Source organism: Psammomys obesus, unplaced genomic scaffold, assembly GCF_907164565.1.
Source record: "Psammomys obesus unplaced genomic scaffold, mPsaObe1.curated_primary_1811, whole genome shotgun sequence".
Lineage (NCBI taxonomy): Eukaryota > Metazoa > Chordata > Mammalia > Rodentia > Muridae > Psammomys > Psammomys obesus.
Window position 1 is genome coordinate 20,340,016 of NW_026596046.1, and position 12,578 is coordinate 20,352,593.

Below are 12,578 nucleotides of genomic sequence, written 5' to 3' on the forward strand. Positions count from 1 at the left end.
GTTTTTAATTGATGAGTAGTATTCTATTGTGTAAATGTATCACAATTTCTGTATTCATTCCTCAACTGAGGGGCATCTGGGTTGTTTCCAGCTTCTGGCTGTTACAAATAAAGCTGCCACCAAACATGGTTGAGCAAATGTCCTTTTTGTATACTTGAGCATCTTTTGGAAAAATGCTTAGGAGTGGTATAGCTGAATCTTGAGGAAGCTCTATTCCTAATTGTCTGAGACAGCACCAGATTTATTTCCAAAGTGGTTGTACAAGTTTACATTCCCACCAGCAATGGAGGAGGGTCCCCCTTTCTCCACATCCTCTGGAGCATGTATTGTCACTTGAGATTTTGATCTTAGCCATTCTGATGGGTATAAGGTGAAATCTCAGGGTCATTTTGATTTGATAGGTATAAGGTGAAATCTCAGGGTTGTCCTGATAGCTAAGGACGTTGAATATTTCTTTAAGTGTTTCTCTGCCATTTGATATTCCTCTATTGAGAATTTTCTGTCTAGCTCTGTACCTCATTATGAGGTTATTCTTGAATCATGTACGTTACCAATCTATGAGAAAAGTGAGTCACTTAATTATTTCAAATAATTCTGAGAATTACTAATATCTATATTATTAACATACTTGATAAATATGTAGAAAATGTATATATGTCTCCCTCTAATTTAAAAAGGAAGAAATACAGTAATTCTTATAGTTGAATGAATTAGACCTTCTTAGGTATCACTTTTTAAATGTTATCATCATAGTATATCATTCAATATTGATGATTTATTACTAATCCTATTGACAAATAAAGAAATTAGTGCAGGAAAAAAAAAGAAAGGACAATATTCAATGGAAAAGTATTAGAGTGTATCAGTCCATACAAATAATAAATTCCAAGTGAAATAAAGTCTATCTATAAAATGTGAAGCTTGAAATAGTGTAGATGAACACTGTTATGTTTTCTGGGTAGTATAAATTCTTTAGCAAGCATAAGAGCCTGAGTTGTAAAGAAAACATTGACATTTATTTATAGCTACAATTTAGATCACCATAGTGACACGACATAAGTTGAATTACATTTGTGAACATGGAGACTCTCCCAAATAATGCCCACGGCCTCTGAAATGGCTTAGTGGTTAGAGTGTTTGCCAAGCAAGCCTGTGGACTGGAGTTCAGATCCCCAGAATCCCTGTAGATGCCGGGTGGATGTACCCTGCTGTTACTGCTCGTACAAAAAATTATTCTCTTCTTACACAATACATCCCAACCGCAGCCTCCTCTCCCTCTGCTCTGCCTAGTCTCTCCCCATGTCCTCTCTCTCCCAACTTCTGAAGGCAGAGACAGAGGATCCCTAGAGTGATTTGGCTAGTGAAACTGGCCAAATCAGTGAGCTCTGGGTTCGAGAGACTGCCTCAGTTAATAAGATAGAAGAGCAACCGAGGATGAATTCCAAGATCCAAAGTCAACTTTGAACTTCCATTTGCGTGTGCACTCATGTTTATGCACAGGCACATGTGTGTACTTGTACATGCACGCACTAATGTGCACGCACACACACACACACACACACACACACACACAAGACTAGTGTTCCTGAGTCTGTTTATACACTAATTTCCTCCTATTTCTGAAATGGGCTGTGAAGCCTGTGAGCGTCTGAATCTTTTGTCTCCCTGAACTCATCTGATTTTAACAAGTGTAAGAGCCTAAACTTTGCATGTATGCATGTGTATAAAACATGTGCATCTATGTACAGAATTATGTATTACATATATGTATTGTATATGAAGTCAAACTGAGCTAACAGCTTGTCCTCTGGGGTTTCCAGCAGGTAAAAAGATGGCAGTGTATTTTCTCCTACCAACTTGGCTCTAGGCCTGACAAACCTGTGACACATCCGTTGCTCCATAACCAAAAAGGGACAGTAATGTCATCTTCTTGCACTTACACTGAACTGGATTCATATGAGAGAAGGGCAGTGGGGTTTTATTTATTTATTTATTTATATTTATTTAGAAATTAAATTTTTTCAAATATTTTCTTCTCTCATATAATACATCCTGACCATAGCCTTCCCTCCCTCCACTTCTCCCAGTCCCCCACCCCACCTCCCCTCTCTCCCAGATCCATTGTTCCTCTCTTTCCCTTCAGAGAGTAGCAGGGCGGCCAGGGATATCAACTTAACAAGGCATAACAAGATGCAATAAAACTAGGCACAAACCCTCATATCGAGGCTGGATGAGACAACCCAGCAGGAGTAAAAGGGTCCCAAGAGCAGCCAAAAGGGTCAGAGACACCTCTGCTCTCACTGTTAGGAGTCCTACAAAACCTTCAAGCTAAGCAGCTAATGTATATTTGCAGAGGGCCTAGAAAATGCAAGCAAACTTGCTCTCCATCATTTGGTCTCTCACCAGTCTTATTTACTCTCGGCTCAGTATTACGATTCCCACTGCAACTCAGATTTTAAGTAGGAAACCCACTTCCCTTGGAAGGCTTATCAGCTCTCCTTGACGACCTACGGAGACTGATTAAGACTTCATAAATCTTGAGAACTTGTGGTTGGTTTTTCTTGGAAGAGGAGGATGGAGGTGATTATATACAAAAGCCAACCAGGCGGCCATCCCCAGGCTTTTAGAGACCATCCCAGTGGTTTCTCTTATCAGTGTGCTCCTTCAAATGAAGGATTCAAGGGAAGAGTAGAGTGCAGCCATTTCACTTACTTAGTTCTCTGTGGATGGAGTTATTTCAGAGCTTGGTTACACGTAAATATTGCAGTCAGTTCTTTTGTGCTACAAACCAGGCACCAATCAGAATGTCTTCTCCTCAGGAACCCGTGACTTGATCTTCTGGCCGAGTGCCAGCTACAGGAACCACAGGTTCAGCTTGACTACTATTTTAAAATGAATATATTTTTATTCTTCAAAACATATGTTTCTCAGCCTTTATGACACAATGTTTGAGTCAATATATCACCAAGTGAATATAATAAATTATAGTACTATAAACTCCATGGAAATTTTATTAATGTTTTTAATGTATTCTCATGTGACAGCAACATGTTTTTTAGATATTCATAAATTTAGACTTTAAAAATCTTTGGTTCTAGGGTGCTATGAATGTTGTAATGGGTGGAGAATCCATAATTGTGAAACAGTGCTCTTGAATTTTCATATACTCCTGATAACCATCAGCTCTTTCATATGCTAATTATAGTGGTATTAAAAACACACAAGTAATATTTTTTTTTGCAGCTCGATTGCTTTGGGCCAAAGGAATTATTTCCAGAATAAGCTGGCAAGTTCCTGCTTGGGGAATTAGGACTCTGATGTCCTTAACTTTAAAATAACTTGCATTTCATTTTATGCTTGCTTCATAAAGTAGTCATTCATTTTCCGACTAAATTGTAACCAAAGCAGGCCACATCAATAGCGGCCGGCCTGTGGGCTGAGGGTGTGTTAGGTCGGAGGACATGAAGCAAAATGCTAAAAATGGCAGCCAGATGGCTAATTTATAAAGCAAACCGAGGACTAATGCCCTTGTATCTTTATACCTACATCTCCGTCCACAGTGAGTTTACCACAGGGTTTGTGGATGAAGAAGGAAGTCTAACATAGTGATTTATTATTTTGAGAATTCTTGGAATAAATGTCTTGCTTTCTGTTGTCACTTTGAGGAACTTGGAGTGGAATCAATGGGAGAGATGCACTGGGGTTTCAGGTTTACAAGCTTGGGGCTCAGTGTTTGCACAAGTGGCCCTTGAACACAATGGGTGGCAGTTGGGTGTGGACTTTGGCTATGAACCCTACAGAGCTGACTCGAGACAAAGCCATGAGACAACTCGGCTTTCTTTTTCTTTTAGTTTAAATTTCTGCTTCAAATCATTTTTTTTTTAAGTTTAAATAGGTAAAATGAAATAATTATTAAAGTTAGCGTGAAAAACACTTCCAAATTTTAAAATCACTTTCAAAGTAACTGCTGTTCCATGTGTGCTCCAGGGGTTTTTATTTACTGGTGTTTCTATCAATTTGGATTTTCTCTTGAGCTGTTTCCCTTCAACTTGTCGTTCTCCTTGAAATTGAGAACACTGATTAAGTAAAATAAAAATAAACTGTAGTAAAAATGTATCTTAAAATGTAATAAATAGCCAACAGAAAATATCAGAGGATATCAGTCCAAAGAAAGAATAAATTCCAAGTGGACTATAAGTTTTTAGGTTTCTAAATTGGCATGCCACAGAAAGTGTTTGGATGTCACTTCCCTGGTCTCACAGCCACCTCCCTCCCTAAAATTAAGAGTATCTGAAATCACCCTTTCACTCTGTTGTTTATTTTGTTCAGTCATCCACATGAAAAGAAAAATGACATAAGCCTGGCAAGTGAATGGCCTTCTACACCAGGCTGCTGTGGTTCTCCAGAAGAATGCAGCCCCCCAGCCCAGCACGGCTTTCCTGCCAGCCTCCCAGCTTGGTGCTTCTTGAATCTTTAAAATATGGCATCCCGCTGTCTTAGACAGGGTTTCTAAGGCTGTGGAGGGACACCCTGGCCACGGCAACTCTTATAAAGGAAAACATTTAATTGGGGGCTGGCTTACAGTTTTGGAGGGCTAGGCCATTGTTGTCATGGCCGGAAGGGCAGTGCCATGCAGGCGGACATGATGGAGAAGGAGCTAAGAGTTCTACATCTTGATCTGCAGGCAGCAGAATTGACAGTGTGCCACACTGGGGAGGGTTTGAACGTAGGAGACCTCAAAGCCAGCCCCTAACGGTGACACACTTCCTCCAGCAAGGCCACGCTCCCTAATAGTGCCACTCCCTATGGGCCAAGCTTTCCTGTTCATGAGTCTATGGGGAGCGATTCCTATCCGAAGCACCACATAGACTCACGACAAGTGAAAAAATAGGGAGGTTCACAGAGTACGAAGGTTCATCCAGCCCGTGACTGTAAGGTGGGAAGATGTTCTAGACCACAGGCTCAGGAGGAACAACTAGCGGGTTTATGGTCTGTCTTCAAACCTAAGCATTTAGAAGCATAAGGGGTCACAGCTTTGGAGGCAACCATAACCCTGTTGTTTTCACGCCAAAACTTGATTTTCACGAAACCTTCTAGATCCAACCAAGGAGGGAGGTTCCCTAGAGGTGCGTGAAGTAAGCGGACACATGTTTAAGGCTAGCTGAGCATGATGACCTATGCCTGTCATCCCAGCACTGTGGAGGCAGAGACAGGAGGACCGTCGTAAGTTAAAGGCCAGCCAGGGCTACGTAGCCTTGCCGAAAACCAACCAACCAACCAAATAAACAAACAAACAAACAAAGGAACAAATGAATGAATAAAGCAAAGATGGCATGAAGGGTAAACAGAGAGAGTTTAAGGACAGCAAAGAAAGGAAAGTGAGAATCAGTATTAAAGAGCATATGGGTGAGCTGGGCATGGTGGCGCAGTCCTGAAATTCCAGTACTTGGTGAGTTAGAGCATGAACTGGGCCACAGAGCCAGTTCCAAGCCAGCCCAGGGATAAAGGGCAAAGATGCTTTTTCAAAAGATAAAACAAACAAAACAACAACAACAAAAGTGTATCAGATCCAATAATATAAAAAAATAATCATCACAGAATAAATAATGTAGAGAAGCATTTGTAGATTTCTTTGGAACACACACACACACACCATTATTTCAAAGATTATATAGACCAGGATAAGAAGAAAAGCTACTTGATCGGTATATCATTCCCTAAAGAATTCACTCTCTAATTTATAAACACCTCCTTGAGGTTTTTGTTGTTGTTGTTTGGTTTTCTGGTCGTTGGAAGTTTGTTTCTTCAGAGTTTACATTTTGAATCATTGCAATAGTACACACTATTAAAATTTTTGTAGGCAACTAGTACCTTGTCTTTGCATCATTTCAATGTGTGCCACCTCTATAAAAACTATTGTTTCCTTCCTCCTTTAGGAACTGTGAAGGACAGAACATCAGATACAAGACATGCAGCAATCATGTAAGTCTGAGAAGACTGTGTCATCTAATTAAAGCCTAGAGTGTTTAACGTGTACTGTGAAACCAATAGTGTCTTGAGAGCCCTTCTGTTACTTTTAAACACTGGTTTTGTTGATGACGGCCTTTGTACATAAGTATCTTCCGCTCTCAGTGCTCTGTTTAGTCCATTTCACATTTATGGTAGAATGTCTAAGTATGTGATTATGCCTCCATCCCTAGAAGTGGTGAATACAAGAGTTTCAGGGTCCTTCAAGGCCCGAGTGCCTGTGTGTCAGTATCTCTTCAAGCCTCCTCCACAGGGTCTGGGAACTCACAGGCATGTGAAGCGGGACTGAGGCTGAGGACCCCCAAAGAAAGACTGCAGACGGGAAGTGGCCTAATGGTGTTTCCACTGCTGCAAACTGCCCGTTGTGCCCCCTGTGGGCAGGGCTAGGTGACACAGAAGGTCACACAGAAGGATTTATACAGCCCTTCCTGTTTGTTACATTAGTCAACACCAAAAAGTATTAGAATATTTTGCTTTGCAATTATAAAAAGCAGAATTAAGAGTTGGGAGGTAGTTCAGTTGGTAAAGAGTTTGTCTTGCAAACATGGGGACCTGAGAATGAGCCCAGAACCCATGTGAAAATTCCAGGCGTGGTGGTAAGCTCGTAATCCCAGCCCTGGGGAGACAAAGACAGGGGGAGCCTTGGGGCTCACAGACCAGCCATCTTAGTCTAATTGGTAAACTCCAGGCTAATGACAGACCCCATCTCAGAGGAGGTCCGTTGTGGGGATAACTTTTTGTGTGCTGTGTGCGAGTTGTCTCTGCATTCGAATGTCAGTTGCTGCACCAGGAGAGAGCGAAGAACTGGCCGACTTTGGCTTGTTGTGACTCATCACTGGCATCATTGTTTGTAAACACCCGTCCTTCTTCACCTGTTGATTGGCTTCATAAAAATCTGATGGCCAGTAGGTAGCAGGACTTCTGGGCTGAGAGAGGGTCTCTTGGAGAAGAATGAGAGGCAGGAAGGGACAGACATAGCAGGACTGTGAGAGAGAGAGGTAAGGAGCAGCCACTTGGCAGAATGCAGGCCAGGATTCTTCGGGTTAATTTGTATGAGACAGCTGAGGCTTTGCCCAGCGGTAGTGCCTAAACTTTTATTAGTATTGATATGTCTCTGTGTCTTTATTTAACCGCTGGCAGGTCCAGAGAGTCCTGCTATATAGGCAGTGGCATTCTTGAGGATAACAGCCAAGATTTCCCCTGGCCTCCATGCATACATGTGGACATATGCACCCACACGTGCCCATTCACACATGCACACACGAAGACATGCGCACTCGCTCTTTGGTTTGCACATGGGCACGGTACAGACATCAAGCATGAAAAATTAGTAAACGCAATCAATTGTTTACATTTCAAACATCTTCATCTTCAGCAAAATATCGTCAAATCGAAATGACAGGGCTCAGATGGACTTCTGGGGCTCTGGGGAGCTCTTCCGAGGGAGATGCCACTGTTCTCTTAAAGAGAAGCTCAGCAGTATCTCCAGTTCTGTTGGGAGATGAGATCATGCTTGAGACAGCAGGGATAAAAAGCACAGCAGCTTGCAATATCCCACAAGCCTAACAGTTGCTGTAGGACAAGACCTGGGCCAATGGCAGACACCTGAATAGTCAGCGAAGCCAGGCGAGGGAAAAGCAGGGAAGGAAACAGATGAAAAGCAATGGGAGCCAGGTCTCTGACTTGGAGTCTCTGACATGAAGTCCTCTGTGCCCATCTGTATTCATTCTGTTCCTTGTTCAGGTGGGTCCTCCATATTGAGGAGGGCATTCCCACATAAAAGCTTACCCCCCCCCAAAAAAAAAAATAAATCACTGGCTAAGGAAGCAATCGATGTCTTTTGTTCAGAAGCATGGGGCCATAGGAAATACTTTCAGAACCCACAGATCTCATGCAGTAGGCCAACCATCCTTCCGGTGGCAGCTGAGGGAGAGTAGAACAGGGTATGGGGTCACAGTGTCCTCTCCAAGAGATAAGGCTGTGGTTTAGGGGCTCCTGGGTTCCCTGTCAAAAGAGTTGGGGCTTTTGGCTGAAGATGAGGGAACAGAATGTCTGTGAGCAGCACGGTGACTCCTAAGCAATTTCAGTCTTTAAACATAAGCTTTGGTTGGCATTCAGCATAGATCCTTACAGCCAGGGCTGGGACCCTGGAGTTGGGAGCGAATTATCCTTATGAGGAGTCTATCAGAGCAAACATGAGTTTTCAGAAGTCACGCATGCCGGCCAGGAGTTCTGATACCCGGATTCATTGGTTCAGGTTTTCTTAGTACGGGGTTTATGGAATTAAAGGCAGAGCTGGAAGAATCAAAGGGGAGTGTCCTCAAAACGGTGCAGCAGGTTACAACTTGGCAGGAACATTTTTGCAACATGGGCAACTTTTTTATGAGCACCATCAGCCGTGCACGGTGGGCTTTCTGATGGTTTCCAGAAAAGGTGACACTAGACATGGCCCTTGTGGGGTCCTTCTTTCAAGCCTTAGAGCCCACGAGTGGCTAATTCCTAACAGTTGCTGATTTGTTGTTTCTCTTGGAGGCATTCTCTTCTTTCCACCGCTATTGCTTCTCCTCTGTGTAAGAGCCACATCCTGTAGCTCCAATGGCCCAGTGGTTGAGAACACTCGGTGCTCTTTCAGAGGAACTGGAGTTTGGTTTCCAGAACATGTGTTAAAAAGCTCACAGTTGCCTGTAACTCTAGCTCCGGGGACCACAACACCACCTCTGACCTCTGTGGACACACACATACACATGCTCTTAAATAAATAACAAATCTTTTTAGAAAGTCCATGTCCTCTCATACCTGTCTTCAACTATGGGACTAGACCAAGCTATTTTAAAATACAACAATCCCTGCAATTTTTTAGCTGCGCCTAGCTAAGCCAGTCTGCTCAGGCTTAGTGTTGATGCTAGAAGAATGTAAAGTAAATGAAAACAATTGCCTGAAGTTGCCGAGGGCCCCTACATTTCTTAGAAAGTGGTATCCATGAAATAGTTCAGTCACCGTCAGAAAGCCGGAATGCTCAGAGTGCTCCTAAGTTCCTTTCTCTGAGATGTATTTCTTCTAGACAGTGAAGGTCAAGGCAAACACATGTCTGCTGAACGTACCTTATGAACTTTGCCCTGCGCTGTGTGCCTCAGAAAACACAAAGGAATACAATGCAACACCGTTCCTCAGTATAAATACACATGATTTAATGGTATTTAACCAAAAACAGGTTTTGAGAGCCTGAACCCCAAAAGTGAGGAATGCAGGCTACTTTCTCCTTCTGAAATTCATAGCTTGCCAATTTTCCTTCTCTCTCCATATCTCATCCAGTCTCCTCTGTAACGGGAACTGCTTGGCTTTGCTGGGGCATACTTGTCATAAAAGAAAGGGCCAGCCCAGCCCCAGATTAACGTGACTTCTCAGCTCTGCTCCTGTGTGTGTGTGTGTGTGTGTGTGTGTGTGTGTGTGTGTGTGTGTGTGTAATTTCCAATTTCTAGGAAAGCTGACCAGTGTGCCTCTGGATAGTGAGTGTGCTGACCAAGAATGACAAACTTGGCCACCCATCAGGCAAGGACTAAGCTTAGGCAGACATCCTGAACTTATATTAACTAGCACTCATTACTTTTCCAAAGCTTTATTGGCTTACAGCAGTCATTCAGGCAGACTATTCAGGCTCTAAAGAGCACTTACCACACCTGTGAGGCCCAGAATGAGGGGATGTGTTGCTCCTAGCTTTTGTACTTTCCTTTGGTTCCAAAGCATTTGAAAGAAGACCCTGACCATTGCTTGTGGGAAAGCAGATGATACCATTTGTCACCAATCTTTCTTATGGTCACATGGAAGATGGAGTGCCTATTTCTAAAGAGAAGTTAATCAACTTCAGTCTACTTTGATTTCATTTGCTTTGTTTGCCGTGACCTGAGTTAATATTTTATCTAGCTAAGACAACAAAAATAAAAGACTATCGAGGTTTGGAATGCTTTACACCAATGTAGCAAAAGTGAGGTCACAGGATAGTTTGATAAGCATGGTCTACTTGTTCTCTAACTATTTTCAAAGGATTTAAGGACATTTGGAAAGACCAAAAAGCACACACATAGTTATTGCATAATATTTTGGGGGAGAAGCAAGGTGAACAACTGTCCCTAAACCGGGACAGCTTAAAAAATGACTCATGCAAATTCAGCTATATGGGGTAAGTTGAGTTTATTAGAGGTTGCTTATGGACAGTCCCATTTGCCTAAAATGTCTAAATTTCCTAAAACTGTCTCCATCCCTACACCTCATCTTTGGCTCTAAATTTATAGCAGAATTGCTACAGACCTGGTTTGGGAGGACTACTTAGTGGGGCAGTAGAACTGATTGCAGGCTCACAGACCACGCTCAACTCTGGGAAATTTAGGTTGATATGTACTCTGTCCTTGCCCTTATCAAAGACTGCAGTGGTGTAGGAAAACACCATACAACCTGAGTAAGGATGGCTCGTTTTCTGCTCTCTGGAATGCAGAAAAGTGAAACGGTGGACAGCTGCAAGAAAGAGTCACTCTTTTTAGGATTGGGAGGACTAGTCTCATTGTAACTAACACTAAACACACGTTTGATATGGAAAAAGAGGCATGAAATAAGCTATATTTTAGAAATATGTTGAAAATACTATTTTTTTTGCCTCAAAGTATTCATCTGAATAATTCCAGTCATAACAAAAGAGTTAAGCTAGCCACAGTTGCACATGGGTGAGGCAGAGCGAGGAGGAGCAGCTGCAAGTTCAAAGTGCAAGTGTAGCCAGCCTGGGCTACAGAGACCCTACCTCAACAATAAAATGGAAACAAACAAACACACAGACAAATAGAACGACAATGACATATAAAACCCAGAACCCAAACCCAAACTCAAAGAGTTAAATGCTATTGCCAACCTATAAAGGAACTAGACAAATACATTTAATATTTATTTGTCCTCAGGGCAGGGTAAGAAAAGAATTTGTAGCTCATTTAAAAGGGAAGAAATCTTGCAGAGTGAGAAATGTTAACAGAGAGGGCTGCATAAACATTTAAGCCTTCTCGACTTCACAAGGTGCCCAGAGCAAAATTAAATAGTGAAAAGATTTCTAACACAAGTGACCAAATTTGATGCCTTCACCATAAAAAGTAGTAGCTTTATCTGCTAAAAATAATACAAAGGCAGATGAGAGGACATGAAACAAGAAAATTTCTAAGACTTGGTATAAAAAAAATAAACTTACAAGACTACCTATGAATGTTAACTAATAAGAAAATGTAAGTTAAAGCAATGTAATTCCATTATACACTTCTGGTTAGAAAATAATAGTGTCCAAATGAGGAAGAGGCTCCAGAAAGGCGGTCTGCATAGCCCATAGCTAATGGTAATACGTCTCTGGAAGACCATCTACCAATATTGCAGCAGTCCATCAAACAGGCATACACCTGGACTCAAAATTCTATCTCCATAAACAAACCCTTGGGAAAGAATCAAGATTTGTATAAATATTTAAGTATGGGAATGTTTCTAACTTATTCATTTTAATAGCCACTTTCCCCAATGTTCTCAGAATGAACATTAATTATCTTCCTTACAAGGAGAGTATACAGTAATAGAAACAGAGCTTTAGTGAGTACACATTTGCCTCATCCAGCATCTTGCCTTGGAACTATCTAGAAGGAAAAGTGCATAACTTAATAAAGTGGCTTCCCCCTAAGTCATCAACACCTGTACTTTTCACTGTTAAGACTAGGGTGCCCTTGGCTGTCAGGCTTTATTTGCTTTCGTGAATAGAAGAAAGGTGAGAGAGCAGGTGACAGTGGAGACCCGGCCAGCATTCCTCACAATACGCAGAGGTCTGGATAAGGCTACACTCCTTACGGGGGTGGGGTGGGGTGAGGGTTGGGGTGTCTGGAGAACACAAGATAAGACATGAAAGTAGACACATAACTAATTGGGAAGAAGAAAGTGCTCAGCGAGGGTAATGGAGTGACTATAATCAATACATTATATATGTGCATGAAAATATCTTAATAAAGCCCATTATTACACATAATTAAAACACTTTAATAAAAACCACAGAGTCTTGGGGCAACTGATTCCACTGAAATGGCTCCTGAGGGGCAGGGTTGATACTGTTCCTCTGAAGACCTTGCATCACCTCGAAAATGTAAAGGCCTTTGGGTTCCCCTTGATTCAAAAAGGAGACTTCAATTCATTTGGAAGTTTACACACAAGATGGCTAGCCCAGGGAAAAATTAGCACCTACACATCATCTGCCTTATTTAGCTGGGGGAAACGCTTGGATGGAAGAGTGATCAGATTAATGAAATGACCTCCTGAGTAGGTCAGCATTGCAGAGACTCCCTGTGGGATCCCACGATGTAGAAATGCAGATGAAAATGGAAATAGACCTATTTTTACCACCCTGCACCAAATTCACATCCAAGTGGATCAAAGAGCTCAACATAAAACCAGACACACTAAATTTAATAGAAAAGAAAGTGGAAAATAGCCTTGAGCTCATTGAAAGAGGATACAACTTTCTGACCAGAACAGCTCAGGCTCTA

At 42.0% G+C, this 12,578-nt stretch overlaps 1 protein-coding gene across 1 annotated transcript in view; it reads left to right on the forward strand.

Annotated features, from left to right (window-relative positions):
- The window catches only part of Adamtsl3 (ADAMTS like 3), a 272,928-nt gene that overhangs the window by 105,703 nt on the left and 154,647 nt on the right, over positions 1 to 12,578 (forward strand). Inside the window, 1 exon segment of the mRNA XM_055623245.1 lies at positions 5,937 to 5,982. Coding sequence (XP_055479220.1) covers positions 5,937 to 5,982 — 46 coding nt within the window.